The following is a 19,899-nucleotide window of genomic DNA, read 5'->3' on the forward strand; positions in this document are numbered from 1 at the left end:
TTATTAATAACGAGGCGGTCCTTGTAAATAGCCATGAAGGGAGTGCTTAAGCTCATAATTAATAAGTGCTGGATAGGCTTCTGCTGCTGAGCTGCAGCCTGCAGGGAGCTGCGGTGGCGGGGGTCCCAAATTCAGGATCCCATCTCCAGGGTCCAGCACGGACAGCACCGTGCCTGGCTGCCCCACAGACCGTGCTCTGAGGCTCAGCTGAAAACGTTTTATGCCAGGAGGAGAGGGATGCAAATCACGTTCATGTCCCCTGCTCTCTTTATCGGGCCACTAATTTGACGGGGAAGAGAAAATTTTGCTTATTTTACAACTCCGCGCTTGGCTGCGATCTGATTTCAGCAGCTGGGAGGCGAACACGAAATCTTATCTTCGTTTTGTCGTCGCTATAAAGATGTGCATTTTGACACCGACCCCCAATAACACTGCAGTGCAGATGGGGTGGGACCCCCAACACTGCCCCACGATCACGCGCCCGTCGTTCCCCACGGTTTGTGGTGGGTGAAGGAGTGCTGCCCGCTCCCATCGCCGGACCCGAAGGAGAGGGACGCAGAGATCTGTTCAAAACAGTTTATTGTATTTTTTTTTTTTGTCAGACAAACACATTGATTTCTGGACCACAGTAGAGGATGGAAACCTTTCACAAACTTATTTATTTGAAAATACAAATATAAAATTATACTTTCCACATCTGTGATGTGAGAGACCCCCATCCACGTAGTATTTTACAACAGGGCTTCAGAAAGCCATACACAGAGACCTGAAAGATGCTTGATATATATAGATACATATATATATGTATATATATAAAAAAAAAGTCACTACCAAAGTTCTCATCAGTTCATACTAAAGTATAAAAGGAAGGGCTAGGCTTGCCACTGTGCCATAGTATAGTTAGGTACATTTATGACCACCTGAAATGCTTCGACTTGCACTCTAGTACTGATGGAGTTCGGACCTCGCACGACAGAGAACGACGTAAGTTTGCTACCCACTACGGTCAGCGCGACACACAGAGCCCGGCGGTGTGGGGTATGTACAGCGCGGGGCCGCGGCGAGCCCGGGCAGCTCCGCAGCCACCGCCAGCCCGGCCGCCACCGGCACCGCCGCGCGGGTTTGCTCTCTCAAACTACTTCTTTATTTCTTCATTTATTATTATTATTATTATTTTTTTGGTAATTTTATTACAGTATTAAAGTATTGCTTAGCTTACAGAACCTCCTCACGTAGTGTTCACGCACAGAAGTGGGTCTGACCGATTCCGTACGTAAGGAACTCTACAGCGTACGCGCAGCCCCCGGGCCCGCGGTGCCTCGGATGCATCCTGGCTCCTACACTGAACTACCCTCAGTTTTCTGTTGGAACTGTTTCGCTTAAGAAACGAACCAAAAGGAACCAAAGAAAGAAAGAAAGAAAGAAAGCAACAGAACGCGTAAAATTCCACCCGAGAGACATTTCCATAGCATAAAAGACAGCTACGAGTTAGTGTTTTGTTTCTTTGTAAACAGTTTCGTACGCAGTATCACGCAGAGCCACGGATGGCCTTCAGGAAACGGAGTGAGCGATATTGCTGTGGTGTGGACCGCGCGGCGCGGGCAGCCGCCCTCATCCACACCCACGATGGAAACAGCGTCGGAGGTTTCGGAGCGGGGAAGGGGGGAAACGAAACGCGAACACCTTTCAGGTCATATACCGACAGCTACCCAAGGGTTGACTACTCTAGATGTGTGACATTCACCAGCTGAATGAATGCTGCTGTACAATGGGAAAAGAAAATACAGCAAGAGAGCCATGCTACCTTAAAGTCCAAGCTACAAATTCAACTTAGAACGAACACGGATGAGTGTAAGAAACGAAAAAAAGGGACAGATCGGGCTTCGTTTTCAGCGAGCCCATCACAAAACAAATTGCTGTGTTTTAGTGGGGGAGGGTAACTGAACTCCCGGGGTCCTGCAGCTCCTGGCGGGCTCAGCCCCGGCCCAGCGGGGAACAGGCGGCGGCCGTCAGTCCTCTGCATGGGACTGAAAGAAAGGAGCACTGGGAACCCCTGAGTGAGTGAACGGACCAACAAAACCCCTTGGAAATGGACTCCGGGATGAGCGGGGGACTAACGGGCCCTCAGCCTACACAGCCACATGGAGACGTACCGGGTTCCACGACACGTGTGCTATGGGCCACTGGGACTTCTCAAAAGGTATAGAAACATCTAAAACATATTCACACAGATTTAGCAATTTCTTCTGAGCATTCTTAAAAAAATATTTTTTTTTTCTCTTAGTAAAATCGTTTTAATACACCGTGCCTCCCTCTTTTAAAAAATAAATTAAAAAAACCCAGTTTTGCATATCTAGCGTTAGCATTTAAGGTAGTATGGCACATCCCCCTTCAGAGGGCGGGGATCTACAAAATGCTGTCAGAGTTGGCCAGCATTTTTAACATCGTGAGACCTTTGGTTAGTTGAAACCGCATCAGATCAGCAAAGGAAAAGAACAACACCAACAGAAGGAAAAATAACAGAAGAGGAAAGGAAGAAGAAACAAAGCAAACAAGGAAAACCTTCCCGAAATTATTAGCAGGTTTTTTTTTTTGTTTTTTTTTCCTTAAATAAGAGAAAGTTCTATCCTTACTGGTCCTAAATCTGAATAGCTACATCTAAATTTTTAACCTTAATTACGATACACCTACCAATATGTACTAGAAGAGGAAGAGAGGAGGGGAAGAGTCACTACACTACAGCATCAGGACAGCACTCTTACAAGATAGCCATTTTATACACTATTAACATACAATGATCAACAAAGAATATCCTATGAGGTGACAGGGAATGGAGAGGAGAACCAACTGGTTACAGTACATCATCAACATGGACAAAATAGCCATAAAAATCCCCTGATCACACACCAAACCTCAGGGAATTTGGTTTCTTGCTTTTTTTGTGTGTGTTTTTTTCCTTTTTTTTTCTCATTTCTGTTTTCTCACGCGCGGTTTTCGTTAGCGCGTCCCTCCACCAAGTCTCAGTGTTTAAAAAAGCGTCCAGCGTTTTGCTTACACCTGGTTGTTCGGAAAGAAGAAGAAAAGGAAAAACCCAACCTAAAGTATTCCACGAAAAAGCACGATCCTGTTCTCAAAACTAAGGACAAAACCGAGGTGTCTCCTCCTGCTTTGCAGAACGGCGCTTTGCTCCCGGGACAGATGCTCTACCTTCCTACTGAACGCCTACGTTGCTCTACTGGTTAGGAAGATTTACAAAAATAGGAGTGCAGCAGCTCTGTTTAACAAAGGTCGCATTCAGTGTCTTGTACTGCTGTACCTAAAGTACCAAATTTATAAACGTAACAATTTAAAAAAATATTAATAAAACTCGTCAATATTACGTTAAAAAAAGAAGAAATATATCCACACTACAGTATGTTCTCGATGCCGCCCACCGCGCTGTACGTCTATGTGCTGTTGCAGGCCTGCTCACCAATATTAAAAAACTTAAATTAAAAAATATCCTTCATAAGTTTCCTCCCCCAACAGAGGACCATATATATAACAGCCAAATATTAAACATGTGCAAATAGGAAACGGTCAGTTTTTCCCCTACCAGTCACAGTGCAATGATGTTTTATACTTTATTTTTTTGTCTTTTTTTTTTTTTCTTTAAATTCTGCTTTACAACTACAATAAATTAAAATCTTCCGTTGCTTCCAGGGTGAAACGTGGAGCACTGAGGTATTCCCAAAAAGAAAACCAGACAAACAAAACAAAAAAAGAAGAAAAAAAAAAAAAGAAGTTGCTTTCCTAATTTATGAATAACACAGAAAGTGATGGATAGCAAAGGTACCCATGTGAGCTCTGCGCCGCTCCACGCAGAGCAGCTGTGCTTCGGACTTAAATGCGATACGTAGGAAAACCGGAGCTTCTTCTGCAGCCCTGGGAACAGCAGCTTTGAAATTACAAAGACAACGAGAGTGTCACGGGGGGGGGAAGCTGTGCACGTATGACTGACGGCCGGACCGGCCCACACAGCGCGGGCGGTTGGTCTCCAGGTCAGCCCTGCGGCTTCTGCCTTCCGTTTTCATAGAGAAACTGCCTTAGACTGACTCCATCACAAAAATAGTTTGTATTTCTCTTTCTTAATAGTTTACATGTACTTAATGGAATCGTATTTACAGCGTTCGTGATTTTTTTTTTCTTTTTTTTTTGTTTTGTTTTGTTTTTTTTTCAGAATTCACTGTTTCAAAAAACCTTATATCACCTCTTTCAACAACAACAACAAAAAAAAGCACTTATAGAAAAAGGACGCGCAAAAGTCCGTCGTCCTTGCCTTATTGCCCAAAAGAGATAGAATCGGGTGAACGAAGACGGCACGAACAAAAGGAGGGGGGACCCACCCGTGTGCCCCACGTCCTGAGGGCAACAGCGACTACAGAGACCGGGGGGACATGGGGGGAAGGGAAACAAAGAAAACCTTAATATAAACAGCTAGGCTATGGTTAGGCTCCTACGAGATACACAAAGAATTAGGTCTACGTGGCTACGAGTCTATGTCAAAACGCTACCAAAAAATGCGGGTTGAATAGGTTTAAAAAGGGGGGAGGGGGAGAAACCCATTGAGAAAATAAAACGAACAAGAAATGGATTTTATATACATACTTTTAAAAGCTGTTGTTTTTATAGTACAGCAGATTCATGAGATGATGAGAGAGATTTTAAACAGCCCGAGTCCGTCGAGTGCCACCTCCAGTTCGTTTGCTGTTGGTGAAGATGTAGTGCTCAGGTCTGATGATGTCACCTAACCATGGGACCGCTCAGAAACTTCGCCCCGTCTTGCCCGGACATCCAGAGAGACTCTGCGAGGAGAGGAGCACACAGGACAGGGGGGAGGGTCACTGGGGGCCATGTAAGCAGAGCACGTGCCTCTGACACTCAGCGATGGGCACTCAACGTCCACGCGGTCCGTTACGGACTGAGGGCAGCTGCAGTGCCTCGAGCTCCACCTCCCACCCGTGCGTGGCTGGGAGGGAAATGAGCAGTGGGGGCTGCAGGCGGCCCCCAGCCCCATCCCTGGGCCCCCCCACTGCTCCGAGCTCCACACGGCACCAGGGACACACACCCCGGGATCTTTGGCCCCGGTGGTCCTGGAAGAATTAATAACAGGGCTCATTTCCTCCTCTCAATATCTATTTTCATTAGTAATGAGCAACAGTAAAAGCACTTTCTGTTTTTAAGTCATTAATGGCTTGAGTTTTAATAGTGGCCGGTAAATGATGGTTATAGTTTGATGTGCTGTGGTAAGTGTAGGATGATCACAGTTCATTAATGTGATGAGCACTGCCCTCACTGCAGCGTTATCAGTCCGAACGACGGCACCCTGCTCACACCTCTGTCACAACTCAGGCTGAGAACACCGAGGATTCTGACAAACCATCCTGAGAGCACACGGAGACGTGCGAACAGGAACGGGGATTAAAGCAGGAGCACGTGGGCACCTCTTCTCCTTCCCACAGCAATAGCACGTGGGGGACTGAATCACTCCATTAAGGAGTTTCAGATGACCTTGTGCCCACAGGGAGATGAAGAACAAACAGCAAACCCCTTTATCCACCAGTATTTACTGTACATCTAACTTAAGGCAATGTAAAGCCCCAGAATGGGTTCCACGGGTCCCATTCCCAAACTGCCCTCAGTCCTGACTCACACACCGTGGTCGGACAGCACTGGGCTCCATCTAAGGAGCGAATGAAAGGCATCCCATCCCATCCGTGTGCCTGGACCACGAGCTCTGCTGCGAACCCGCGCGCTCAGTGGGTGCACCTTTCCATTTTCATGGTCTGACTTCTCTAATCTACACCATTCTCAGTGTAGGAATATTTGTATGCAAAGACGGATGTGGCAAAGGCCAAAAAATAACAAAAAAATTAAACATTTAATTAACTTGAGCTTAGTTCAAAGGGTAGGAAACTGGCAGCGATCCAAGGATGCATTACTGAGGTAATGCCTTTAATTTAATTTGCTTAGCTTTAATTTTTATTTATTTTTTTAAATCTTGATAATTGCTCTATGGTTACAACGTTATCTTCTCGCTGTAATATCTGCTACAGCCCTTGACTGAGAATGACTGTTGCTCTGCATTAAAGCAATGGAGCTCATCTGTTTTTAGCTGGGTGTGTTCGTAGTGAACCTCCACCCCCGGTGACGATGGCACTGCACTGCTCCCCAGAGGGCTTTGGGACCACCGTTTATTTCCATGAGGTTTCCAAGTCTCCAAATGCACGTGTGGGCTCGAGCTCCTGATCTGCCTTCCAGTTTCCAACCCATGAAATTGATTGAAATAAAATAAATCACAGAAAGGAATGATTAAAGGCCAAGGAAAGACGGAATGAAGATAAAAAAAATGGTTCACTTAAAGTAAACACAGGGAAATGGCAGTTTAGCACAAAGTACAAATGGTATATACTGTAATACCTCCAAGTGAGATGGCAACCAACCATGTGTAACGTTTCAATGGTATCCATTTGTAAAAGCCGTTGCAATCAAAGGTCCCTAAAATTGTACAATTGTTAAGTTCATCAGTGCTCTATACATGGGAACAGATGATTATTAATTTTTGGCAAGAAATTATCAAAGGACTTGAAAGACTGTGTTGCCAGCATGAATATGGAATGTGTATTTCCAAAAGCTGTTCTGGTCTGTTCTGGTCATAACGACTCCGTGTGCTGAACTCTACGGGGACCTTCCCAAGACCATCACCTTCTTGTTCCCCCAGTCACAAAAAATAAACTCTGGGTTTTCCCTTTCTTGTTCTTAATCCAGGGTTAGTAAATGCAGTGTGTTAAATAAGTATACAGGTAAAAAGGGCTACTGGAGTCTGCCAATGCCAAAGTCCAATCCAAAATCAGTCCCTGAAGGAGCCTCAGTGCAGACAAATCACGGCCGGTACCGTGCATCTCACTGCCTGAAAGACTGGGATGTTGTCAAGGTTAAACCACCCAGGTTTTCCAGGACAAACAAATCTTCTTCAGGTGGAAAATGGAAATAGGGGTCTTAGAAAGCCTAGTCCAAATTGGTGCAGCTCTTTCAAAGCAGAATAATCACATTCTGCATTCTGTACTCAAACTGACCCAAGGGGAATGCCACGTCCTCTGTGTGGCAGGACCAGGGCAGAATGCGGAGCAGGACGGCTCCCACGGAGGGCAGCAGCTCTGTCTCTTTGGGCAGTGGTTGTTTGTGCAATGAAAACAACACCATTTCAGGAACTTTGTCTGCACCGTGCTCCCACTCCCCCAGCTCACCCAATTTGGTCAAAGAACAGAGTTCTCATTTTAGTTTGGAGGATCTCAGGGCTGTTCTCTGTCCTTCGACATGTTTATTTATTTCTCAGCATTTTATGGAAAAAGGGAAAACAGTGTAGGTTGCTGGTTTTGTGTTTTGGAGACTGACAGCCACTAAAGCAGTTCAACCACATTCATGCTAACACACACAGGTAAAACAGTGCAATCTGAAAAACAGCATGCAGCTTTGTTAAGCAAATTTCCATCGCCCGTCATTAGTGAGCCTGCAGAACCATGCAGCATGACAGAAATACGTTTCCACTGACTTGACACCACAACAGAAGTGACTTACTTGTGACCTGCACGTTTTAAGGACTGCCAGCAATCCCGTAAGCCACGTGAAGGCGCCCGGGCGAGCCAGCGCCCACCTCCCATGCCCACATCCTCCTCTGGACACTGACACCACGAGGGCAGAGGCTGGAAGCTCCAAGCCCAGGTGGTACTATGATGCCAGTTGGACAGGGGCAGACCTGGTGTCCCAGGGAACCCTTCTCCTCCTCTGGGTGGGAGGAGAGGCCGGGCACGCTGCCCGCCAGCGGCACGCCAGCTGTTCGACTGATGGGAAAACCATCTAGACAAGCAAAAGCTTGTGCGTGTTAAATAGGGCCGTTCAAAACACGCCACGTCTGAGCAACGGAAGGCTCAGATGCGTTTCCAGGCTGCATCCCAACTTCAGCAGCTCTGGGGCAACAGAACCCCTTCGTGCGGCCCGGGAATGCCCCTCCCGCACGCGGTACTTACGGCAATCCCGTGGCTGAAGCCGGAGCCCGGCTGTGGGCTGGCAGCGCTTATGTAGTTGCCGACGCCGGAGTCCTGGCTGGCCGTGCCGTAGAGGTCTGCGACGGGCCCAGGGCTGTTGGCCCCAGGGAATCCTCCGGGCCGGGCTGGGTTGGAGCCTGCCGGGGAAGCGGGTGCGCCAAAATTCGGTTGAGCACTGTAGCTATTCAAGACTGGTGTGCAGAGAATAAAGCTGGGTATGAGGCCAGACGCCGGGCATGCACCGTTATTACAAAGCCAAACACCAGAATAAACAGCCTAGGCCCAACTTCTAACACTTAACCAAGGCCATGCGATAGGAGAGCAAGTACTGAATAATAGTCAGCCCGTACTACTACGAAGCTTAGAGCTCCAAAATATATATATGAATATATATAAAAAAAAAAAGAACAATCATTCAACACACTACTGCAACCAGAGACTGTAGGTGCTCGTTTTTACCAAATTATCACAAAATATAATAGATATTTTTCAACATCTGACTTGATGCTCATGCAGTAGTAACAAGTTCTCTAGGTCTGGGCACGCCGAGACAGCATTCACATCCCATGCAAACTACAAAGGAACTAGTTTGAGACTACACATTGTGGTAATATTGATATTAAAATGTTGACAGCAAATAGTAACTTCAATCACATCTAGTGAAATCGTTCTGGATCCATTTGATACTTTGGAAAAAAAAAACCCGCCCTTTTCAATTGGTAAGCTGTAGAAATCGTTGATTTTTACTTTTTTATGGTATGGAATGGAACAGTTTGGGTTTATTTTTTTAGGTATGACCAAGGACAGCGTTGTTTTATTTAATTTGTTTTTCTTTAGATTTGGAGATCGAAGACCTACCTTCATCTCCAAAACCATGCTGGGGGGGACATCAACCAAAATTAAACAAATAAAGAAAGATCAAAAGCAAAAAAAGAATTCCAGAGGGTGTATGGCAACTCACCTCCTAACGTGGACATAAAACAAAATTTTATTTTTTTCCTCCCTTCTTTTTTTTTTTTTTTTTTTTGAGACAGAAAAACAATGTAAATAAGGATGAAGAATAGATTTAGATATTAAAGCATGTCAGATGGTCAGACTTCTGGCATTCCTCACTGTTGTTCCTGGATGTAAAGTTTATGAGTAAGAGGATTCGATGCGAAAGGAAAGTCAGCGGCGGGGAGAGCGGATGGGGATGGTGCTGGAAGCGGGAGAGGCCTGCCAACACAGCACTGCCAACACAGCACTGCCAACACAGCACTGCCAACATGGAGCTACCAACATGGACCTCGTCTTGCCTACATGACACGGCTGACACGGCACTACCAACCTGGTGCTGCTGATCTGATGGGACACACAGTCACAGCCCAGCCCTGGACACCAAAATAGGCCCTAAGGAGGTCCTGAACGCAGGGCCTGACCCACCACAACGACCACACGGCCACAGCATCACCATGATCTCCCTGGAGCTGTGCCCAAGGGCACAACTGGTGGCTTACATCACCTCTGTGCTCAGCCTGCACCACAACTCCCTCGGCCTCCTCCTCCAACTGCAGCTCCCTGCCTACCTGCACTACGCACTAGAAGGGTTTATAGCCTTCAAACAGCATCACGGGGCAAATCCTGCCTGCCCTGCAGGAGCGGCCCATGGCAAGGTTCCCGAGAGGCAAACCAGGCTGCAGACCGACACTACAGACTGCAGCAGCACATACATCAGTGAGAAACTGGGGAAGCTCACTGTGCTGCTGCGGTCCCCTGGCTGTCCCCTCTGCGCTGACAGCACGTGCTCCTCAGCCCAATGGATTAACCAGTCAAAAACACAGCAACGGCTGGCTCTGCGGTGACAGGGAAGTAAATGCTGCAACCTAAATGGTTTTATGTGGCTGTAAAGTGGGAAAGTAAGTAGGTCATCTAAGCTGGTAAGTTAAAAGTAATAAGGCATGAGGGTAAACAGATTATTTTGGAATTCACTGGCAAACAAAGTACCTTTTTTATTATTAAAGATTAAATGTCAAGATAACATTTGGCCTTCTCGCTCACGAAGAAAAATATCCAGCTGAGATGTTCAAAAGCCCTTTATTACTGTAAGCTTGTGCTTTTTTTCTCTCCTTTTCTTCCTTTTGGCTGAACAAAATGGACGCAGGCATTCCTGCCCAGCCACTGCGTGGGCAGGCCACGTCCTGCACCTGGCAGGGACACGGGGACACACTCCTTAGAGATGGAGGGTGCTGAGGCATAGAGGGTGGGTACAGCTGCCATGGCACGAGGCAGAGGGCTGAGCAGGGCTCTGCACAGAGCCTACACACAGCTCCCAGTGCACGGCCCTGCAGCAGGTTGCCTCCCTGCAGCACACTGCTTGCTGGGAAAAAGTCCAAACCACACCAAGAAGGAGATGTGGTCCCCAAATCGCACGGCTCTCATCTAGAGGCGCATGGAGGATTTAATTAAAATCAAAGTTGGGGTGCAAGGCCAGATTTATCTCTGCTGCAGCCCACTGATGGCAACGGCGTGTCGGGGCTGGCACGAACACGTCTGGAGAATGCCTCAAGATTTAATTTGAAGATACAGCAATCAAATATTACAGCATTTCAAAATGGTGCTGAGCCGAGAACGGGGCCGCCAGCGGGGCACCCTGCAGCAGCTGTGTGACACAAGGGCTGCCCTTCGCTTTGCATTGTGGAGAGCTGCACTCGAGCACCGTGGCCCACCCAGGTGAGATGCATGGGGTAAGGCTGCTGGATCAGCCCCACGTGCGGGCAGGAGCAGCAGATCAGGCACACACAGCATCTCTGCACTGTTAACCCACAGCTATGGGTCCATGCACAGATGACGAGGAGACGTGCCCAGCCTGTCCCAAACCTCACTGACAGAGCAAACCGAGCAGCAAGGAGCCAGAGCGAGGTGCTCCATCCCCCCCAGCAGCCCGGCCCCAACCATTTGCAGCTCTGAGAAATTCAGGAATACCAGCCTGCATACGTGCGGAAGGAGTTGGCAGCTGTTTATTCAACGTCCTTCTGATTGTAGGTATGTAATGTAAGAAAAAGGCAATTTTCCATCTCCTGAGCATCAATTTGGTACTACAGCCTGATGATCACAGAAGTGGCTGCAGACAAACTGTGTGACACAAAAGCACGCCCACCGCTCCGCTCGCACGGCTCCGCGGGCTGCCCAGCAGTGCTTTGAGCACCGCCTGCTCACAGCTGTTTGCAGAACTTCACAGGAAGGGCTGGAAGCTTTTACAGAGCTGACACTTTGCTCCAGACCCGATAAATGAAATAGAAAAGCTCTCATAATTACCAGGAGACTAAACAGTCCTCAGAAAGCCGTGTTTTAACGATTCACTCAGCCATGGTGAGTTGCTAAATATTTGTCTTCTTACAATAGCTGCACTGAAGCGCACCTAGAGCTGCAGGCACTTTCACGATCGCTTTGAAACAACAGCGAAGGGACCTTGAATGACTTTCCCAACATGCAAACTGCAGTGCGTTTGGGTAAGAAATGCCTGAAAAGAAATCTGTTGTACACAAACCTGCAAGTAATCTGAGACTAAAATGAAGCAGAAGACAAAACACAAACTCTCCTGACTCCATTGGTGCCATTTTGGTCCTCAAAGAGAAATTAAAGACCACGTGGAGATCTGTAGGACAAAGCTCCCAGCAGAAGCTGTCCAAGATATGCTACTGGGTGCAGGGGCACAGAGCTCTGAGATTAAGGCACGTGGGCTGCAAAGCACCCGAGACGTTCCCCTGCTCAGACATCCTGTGGGCAGAGCTGGGAATAACCACGGGTCTGGTCCCAGCACAGGAGTGCTGGAGCAGAACCTGACCGCTCTCCCGTGGGCCCCAGTGGGCAATGCCCTCCCATCTCCAGCACTCAGGGAGCGGTGGCAGCCAGCATATCTGTTTCCAGGTATGAATTCAGCTCTGATTTACCGACTGATTGCACAGGGAACCATCGTGCACTGGATGTTTTCACAGCCCTGGAACTACAGCTTTCTGCCTCCAACACAAGAGTTTCTATGATGCATGATTTTCAGCCCCAGGAGTCACCACCAAGCCCTGCAATAGATTGATGTAGGAGGGATGTGGAAAAGATGTGTCTGTAAGTCACAGCTAACCTTCCCCAGCCCCAGATATCCCCATCCTCTGGGCTGGAGAGGCTCTTCCTTCACCTAAGGAAACCAAGAGTCAGCAGCCCAGAGATGCAGCAGTGATGAGAACAAGGACACTCCCTGCAGCTTTGCTTCCCTCTGTGGTTTCTCTTAGACAGAAGACCCCGATCCCTGCACACTCACTGCACTCACTCCTCAAGCACTGCTGGGGCTTCCTGTGAGCAGAGAACCTGCCGAGACTTCTGCTAAAATAAACATCCATTTGGAGCTAATTTTAAAATGCATCTGTAACCTCAGGACAGCACTACACCGAGCAAGGTTCTTTTATTACTAACCTCGGCCTCCTCCCGCAGAGCCTGCTGCACACACCGAACACGTGTGAGGCACTTCTCAACACACTGCTCCATCACTGAGCTGCACGAGGGGCGCAGGGCAGAGCAGGCAGCTCCGGCTGAGGCCGTGGGCTCAGAGCTGCACACCCTCGTGGAGCAGGGGGAGCCCTGGGAGCTCACTGATGGAGCTGCTCCTGCAAAGTGCCGTGTTAGCACAGCCCCGGCTCGCACACTAATCCGCGTGCAACAAGAAAGGTCACTGCTGAAAGATAAACTCTCTCCCGATGAGCTCTTGAGAAATTTCTAAGTCAGGATTCATTATGACATTTGCCTTAGCAAGCTGTGCACTGCACTAACGAGGATTCAGACGCCTCTCTGGGAGGGGAGAGGGAAACAGATGGGTAAAGCACAGCAAGCTGGATGCTGAAATCCCACCCAAATAAACTCAATTTGGTGAAGGTAAAGAGAGAGGGAAAGGGGTTCAGGAATCACTGCAGTGCTTCCGTTACAGTGACTCCACAAAGATTTTCAGAGTTAAAAAAGAAGCAACGTGAAGAACAGAGCACAACCCCACGTCCCATGGCTGCATTCCCCACCACTGTGCACAGGCTCAAGGAAAACCCCAACTCTGCAAGAAACCACCCCATGATCTACCACACATCCTCCTCAAGAAGAGGCAGAACACTCCAGGATGAAATACAGCGCCCTGTTATCGCAGCCAGAAATGCATCTCCTCACAGAGAGTGCAGCTGAGCACTCCTCGCCCACCGCTGTCCCGTGGCCGTCCCCAGAGGACTCCTAATGACAATCAATCACCTCTGGGAAGGGCTCATTTTCCCTGGGCCACCATCAGTGCTGCTGAGCTGATGTGCTTCAGGCACTGCTGGAAGCACAGTCCGGCCACAGGCGCTGGCAGAGGTGCTGCTTGGAGCTGATGCTGAGGAACACGGCACAGAGAGCAGAGCGATACGTGTAAAGAAAGAGTGAAATATTCCCCCAGAAACACATGCTCAATTACAAAGCACGCATCTGCTCATTTTTTTCAAGTGAAGCAAATGCAAGAGGCACAGTGCAAGGGGTAATATGAAGAAGTAAGCTGAGTGGCAGACCTGCTCAGCCCCCACCCCGCAGTTCTCCCCGCGCCCGGGGCAGTGCGGCCGTGGCACTGCTCCTCCACGCCCCGACAGAGCCCTTCTGTACCAACACCGCTCCTCACAACTTGTTGATCCAGCACTCTAATTTCTGGATGACTCTCTCATCTGCCATAAACAGCCACGCACAATTTGACAGGCATTTCTACCACCAATGTTTATGATAATAACTCCACGTGCTCGAAAGCAGCAGGAAATGTTCAATGTAACTATCATTAAGACAAAACGCTTTAAATCAAAGCCATTACCCACTACCAAGACTCAAAGCTCACAAGATTAGGCTGTTTTTATCTTTATGAAAAATTCATATAACGTGCTGCAAACATCAACTTCCAGCTTGAAAGAGGAAACAATAGGGTTGCACTTAGCACTGGTGATGGAATGGGTACAGGCTGGGGGTGGGGAATGGGCCGGGGAGCCCAGCTGGGACCACAGCCACACCCTGCTTGGAGCATTTGGTTCAGCTCACCTGGGATTTAATTTGATTTATCGGATTTAAGAGGAGCTGCCTGGATTTTTGCAGGAGGAATATCACCCGTAGCTGAAGAGTAATTAGATCTCAATCCATGAGATGTTACAGTGACTACAGGCTGCCATGTGGAGGAAAAGATGCTTTTAGCAATGTCCTTAAACCTCTCTGACACTGTGCTGCAGCACCTGGAAACTGGGAATTTCCCCAAGAGGCACCCAAGCACTCAAACCTGCTGCACTGACTTTGCAAGAACCAAGCACAAATGCTGCAGAGGACATCACTAAAACCAGGGTTACTGGTGCAGTGCAGATTGCTTCCCTCCCCATTTCTCAGGCATCCCGTGTGTCCTGAAGCATGAGCACCGATGACCACATCTTCGTGCATGACTAATGGACCAGCAGGCACACTGTGATGCTGACACTTTAAATAACCAGCCACAGGATGGGGTGCAGGGAAACTCCAGCACTGCATGCAAAGCTCCGTCAGTGCTCAGAGCCTCACCAGTACCCTACCAGTAGCCAGCACTGCACCCACTTGCAGAGAGCTGGGCCAATGCTAACTCCTCGAGCACTCACTGCTGCAGCTGATGGGAGCTCACACCTTTCTGTCCTGAGATGCTAACTGCCCAGATGTGATTTACTCGGCAGTGGATGTACAAATGAATGCCAGTGTGAAATAAGGTGTCAGTGCTCTTGGTTGGTGTCAGTGGTTCTTGGTTGCCATTCAGACTGCAGGAGCACACAGACACAGCACTGAGAATTCAATGTTTGTATCCAAGCTCTTGTTATATCCCAACCACTGCACACAGCTCCTGCTGGAGGCACAAACACATTTGTTTGTGGTCAGGCCGAGCTATCAGAAGCATCACTTCCCTCTACCTGCCCTTTCACATACAGCTTTGCTTTATGTCTGAGACAAACCGCACGTGGCACACCTCCAGTTCAGATCAATGCTCAAACTACAAAACGTCTCCAAAATAATGAGCTGGAAAGGCACAGACATCCCAGAGAACAGCAAGGTACAAACAGCTCCCAACTAGCTGAGTGCAAAGTGGGAGATGGACAGGAAAGCAGAGAACCCAGCACTGCAATTAGAGGCCCTGCTCAGCACAGCACCCTGCAGAGCTGTGCGGGGCCGCGCTTCGCTCGTGCTCTTCCCAAGCAGACCCTGAAAAGCAAACCCCTCTTGGTGAGACCCAGGGCAGACAGATCCTCTGTCAGTGCTGACAGCATTCTCCTTGGGACAGCCAGGTTGGCGCTGCCTGCAGAGACCCAGCACAGCCCCAGGGAGGGCTGGGCAGCCCCCCCACCTGCAGGGACAAACCGCAGAGCGACCGCAGGGCTCATCAGCAAATCGGTGGTGACAGGGCCAAGAGGTGCTGTGAGCTGCTATCTGCCTTAACAAGACACTATTTGTACCGTGTTTTCTACCCGCAGTCACACTTCAAAAGGTTGTTCTGTCTCCTCAGCCCTTTTGGAAACTGCTTCGCACATCGAACCACCGCCGGGATACCGCCAGAAAGCAGCGGGCGCTGAGCAGGTCCCCGAGCTCAGCAATTACAGCTGGAACTGAGCAGGGAGGGGGCAGCGCCTGACCCCTCCTCATTCACACCTCCAGGCCTGCACCTAGCAGCAATCCCAGCTGTTACGCACCACCCCGGTGCGGTGATGACAACTGTGATCCTACAGAGCTGCTCCAGCGCTCCCCCGCAGCCACACAGACGCGTGTGCACTGAAAATTCAAGGGGTGCAAGTGCTTAAAAACCAACCCCCGCTCTTCGGTGCACCCTGCAAGCACCTGCTCCTGCTGAAGGCTGCACTTGGCTCCCCCGAAGCATCAGCCACATCTGGAAGCTGATACACCAAATAAAAAAAAAAAAAAGAGAAAAGAAGGCACAATATTCCACGTACTCGAGCCCAGCTTTCCAAAGCCCTGCACTTTCCAGCTTGGCTGTAATTTTTTTTGCAAGCAATCAATATTTATTGCCTAATCACATCCTCCGCCCTGAGAGTCGGCGGTGCCACGTGCACCGGGCCGGGCGCGACGCGGCGGCCACACAAAGCTCCACTCGCAGGAGCTGCAATCAGGGAGCCAGCACTTGTCACAGCCCCACAAAAGGATTTCCTCTCGAGCGGCTCATCTTTAATCATTATAAAAGCATAGAAGTTTAATCCATTTTTGATGTAAGCGCTAATAGCTTTGTGTCCTTGAAGTTCAAAGTGGTCTTCGTGCATGTCGCTAATTAGCCGAGCAAGCAGCCATTCAGCTCCCTCTCATGTTTCTAATTAGATCCTTAACAACAAACAAATGTCGACCTTACAAAGGCTGTGCTACGTTTCCCTCCATTAGTTAAACACTTTGGGAAGGAGGTGGTTTCCATTTTTCTGCAATCCCCTGACCACTGCTGCCGTGTTTTGGGCCGTGCTGCTGCCCCTCACTGCCAGCATTAACACACAGTGCTTTGGGTGCTGAGCAGTGGGGCTACAGCCGTGTCCCCCCAGCAGCAATTAAACCACAGAGATAACGGCTGTCCTGCCCGCCACCTTCAGTGAATCAGCCACAGAAGAATGGCATGCATGGCAGCGTTGGGCAGTGCTGCAGTGCACACGTGAGGCTGTACTCTTAGCAGCCAGGCCTCCCTTGGCCATTTTTCTACTTAAAATGAACAAGAGCCAAACCAAGCGGAGCCGCCGCTTTCACCCCCTTCCCTGGGTAACACGAAATCTGTTGCTACTTTTACCACGGGCAACCACATCTGCATTAATTGTTTACCACGGCCTGGACAGGTCTTTTATTAATATTAATGAGTAACGGGGAACAAAAGGCCCCTTTATTTTTAGCCCACTCTAATTGCGTAGTAATTACTCATCTACAAAACAAATGAGCCGAACTCCATTGCCATAGCAACAGAAACTCTGGCCTCCCACTGTAACGCATTAACTGGCTATCACTCCTGTTAATTTTAAACCGAAGCCTTTGCTACGATAACAGACAACACAGGAGGAAAAATACAACAACCCCGGGGCTGTGTGGCACCGCTGATGTGCGGGGGACACCCACTCATCCACGGGCACCCGGAGCTCACCCTGCACACAGCTCCAGGCTCTGATGGCCAGGACATGCCTCTGAGCAGCCCCAGCTGTATGAATGGATCGGTGTTGGAGAGCTCAGCTTTATGTACCCAAAGCCCAATCCTGTGCTCTCCTTCAATTCCTCACCCACCGCGCTCCTCGTGCTCACCCCGAGCCGGGAGCATGCTGCAAGGAAAACCATCACCGCCTCTCCTTCACTTTCCTTTCTCCAAAAGGAGGAAAAAAAGAAACACCACTGTAAGGACATAGCCACTTCTAAAGCACTCAGGGAGAGAATCAGCAGGGAAATACAGCAGTGGGTCCGAAAAACGTGCGTGCCACACTCGGGGCGGTGCCGCTCATGGGCACACCCGCAGGGCTCAGCTCAGAGATGACACTGCTGGAGATGTCCGTCCCACGGCTGCGGGGACACCAGCTCTGTGTGCCTGGGGTGGTGGGGGCTCTGCTGGGAGCGTTTTCCCCATTGGAAATAATTCTCCTGATTGAAAAGACTATTAAAAATCGGCTGCTGAATTCATGAAAGATTAACTTACACTGTACTTAAGTCTGCACTTCAGAGGTGGTCACTAATTGCACAGGAGACCATTTATCAGGAGTGCGAGGTTTTCTATTACGAAATTATTGATTAAGGCTGATGTATTTAAACCACAACAGACCTCAGCCAGGAGCCCTGTGCAGTGCGACTGCTGCTGTGGTCGAGGCCTCATCACAGCAGCACCGAATTGCTTTAAATCTGACGAACTTCCTACACTGCTCAGCCCAAGGAAAAGCACATGGGCTCATGTACAGTTCAAGGAGAGAACCCCTGCAGGGCTGGAACCAGCCTGGGATCAGCACAGCACCTTCCAGCTGACACAAAACAGAATCACTAAGTTTGGAGAAGACCTCCGAGGTCTCTGAGTCCAACCTCAAGCCCACTGACGTCAGCTCCGCATCCCCATGGATCTGGAACGCGTGGAGGGATGGTGAACCCCCAGCTCCCTGTGCCAGCACCTGACCGCTCTTTTGGAGAAGAAATTGGTCCTCATACCCAACCAGACAGGTGAAGCCATCACCTCTTGTCCTACCCTGGAGCAGGGACTGATCCCCAGCTCTCTACAACCTCCTTTCAGACCGGCTTTTGTGTTCCCCCATTACAAGCACACGAAGAGGTGTCAGGTTCTCCATCCCAGCCCTCCCTGCTGACCTCCTCTGCTAGGAAGACAAGCAGAAGATAACATCTGATGCAGCCATTAATTTTTTGAAGCTCCAGCCGTGCTGAGCTCCGGTTGCCAGCCTCTGTCACATAATTACGGTCTGTTCCAGTGGAGTGAGAAATTTCAGCCTGCTTGCTGCTCCCAAGTGGTCCACTTGTTAGGTTCTGGCTTTTGAAATTACATAGCTTGGATTAAATTTTATGTACTTTTATATAGCAAAATAAAAGGAGAGGAGCAGTTCCACGCGAGCGGCCGTGCCGCGGGGGAGCCCTCTGTGCAGGCTGCATAAATCCCTCACTGCCACATCTCCTCAGCTCCCCCCACACAGCCCAGCCGTGGTCCTGCTCTTTATGGCTGCAATTTGCCGACACTATGGGCACCTAATGGCAAGATTACATTTTCAGAGCACCTTCCTTAAGTGTAAGACAAGGATTCCTAAGCCCCACGCAATTTGTCGCTCTGCTAACTTCCAGATACACTCCTCACTTCATCATACGCCTCACGCATTAAACAGTCGGTCCCCTGTCTCCTTGGCAGATCGAGATCAAAAGGGCACATAATTCTCCCTCTTGGTACACGAGTACCTCGGCTCCTGGCCGCAATGAGGGAAGCATACGGACGGCTCCGACTGCCCTGCACGGGCTGGCACTGGGTCAGCTCCATCCAAGCTGCTGGTCTGCTGATTTACTTTATGCTTTATGAGAGGTAAGGAGCACATACAAACTCTTAACTGCACTTTGAAAGCTGACATGGAAAACCTTATTTCCCCTGGCAGCACCGCAGAACCCAATGCCCCCAGCGGAGCGGGACCACGGTGTGAAGCACAGTGCCTGCACAGGGACTGCGCCGGAGGAGGAGGAGGAGGAGGAGGAGGAGGAGGAGGAGGCAGGGAGTGTGCACCCCCACCTTGCCCATCCCGGCTGCTCCCAGCAGAACGTTCTCCAACAACCAACCAACAAAACAGAGAAAACCTCAATCGGGATCCCAACTGCCGCCTGCTAAACCTGCGGACTACAACTTCATTTGGGAAAGGCTTCCCGAAGCCCCACACACACAGTGCACCACAAGCAAGGCCGTGGCAAGGACGGCCAACTCTTCTCGAGCTCCGAATGCCAATATACATGAAATGCTACATCTCCATTTACAAGCTCCCTTAAGCTTGGTGACATGGCCATGAACACAAACCACCGCTAGCTCACGGTCTCTGCTGCATAACAAGATTTAAGGTTTATGACCTAAAAACAATTGCTCGATGTCTCGGGACGGTCTGCGGGAAGCTGCTTCGCACACATGGTATTATTTAGACACCCAAATGGAGTGATTTGCATCCGGCACATCTGGTCTACAACTGCTAACGAATGATTCTATGCGCTAATATGGACGAGTAACAGGCTGATGGAGAAACCATGATTGTAAAATGATTTTTAAAATATCTTTTTAATATAAAATAAAAATTAGAGAATA

General features: G+C 49.2%; 1 protein-coding gene and 1 long non-coding RNA gene across 13 annotated transcripts in view; one reads left to right on the forward strand and one right to left on the reverse strand.

The window, feature by feature from the left end:
• Positions 1 to 19,899, forward strand: part of LOC136045915 (uncharacterized) — a 44,929-nt gene that overhangs the window by 18,704 nt on the left and 6,326 nt on the right. The window lies entirely within an intron of this gene.
• Positions 4,007 to 19,899, reverse strand: part of MSI2 (musashi RNA binding protein 2) — a 173,163-nt gene continuing 157,270 nt past the window's right edge. For 5 of the 12 annotated variants that reach the window (XM_065732129.1, XM_065732122.1, XM_065732121.1 and 2 more), the window contains 3 exons: positions 8,067 to 8,275; positions 6,460 to 6,537; positions 4,007 to 4,844 (listed from right to left, as the gene is read on the reverse strand). In XM_065732129.1, coding sequence (XP_065588201.1) covers positions 6,496 to 6,537; positions 8,067 to 8,275 — 251 coding nt within the window. In that variant the 3' untranslated portion in view covers positions 4,007 to 4,844; positions 6,460 to 6,495. Of the gene's footprint in view, positions 4,845 to 6,459; positions 6,538 to 8,066; positions 8,276 to 19,899 lie in introns of those variants that run through there. The other 7 variants (XM_065732130.1, XM_065732128.1, XM_065732127.1 and 4 more) reach the window with 4 other exon arrangements.

Source organism: Cyrtonyx montezumae, unplaced genomic scaffold (assembly GCF_038088225.1).
Source record: "Cyrtonyx montezumae isolate F1298 unplaced genomic scaffold, pur_monq_1.0 scaffold_15, whole genome shotgun sequence".
NCBI lineage: Eukaryota > Metazoa > Chordata > Aves > Galliformes > Odontophoridae > Cyrtonyx > Cyrtonyx montezumae.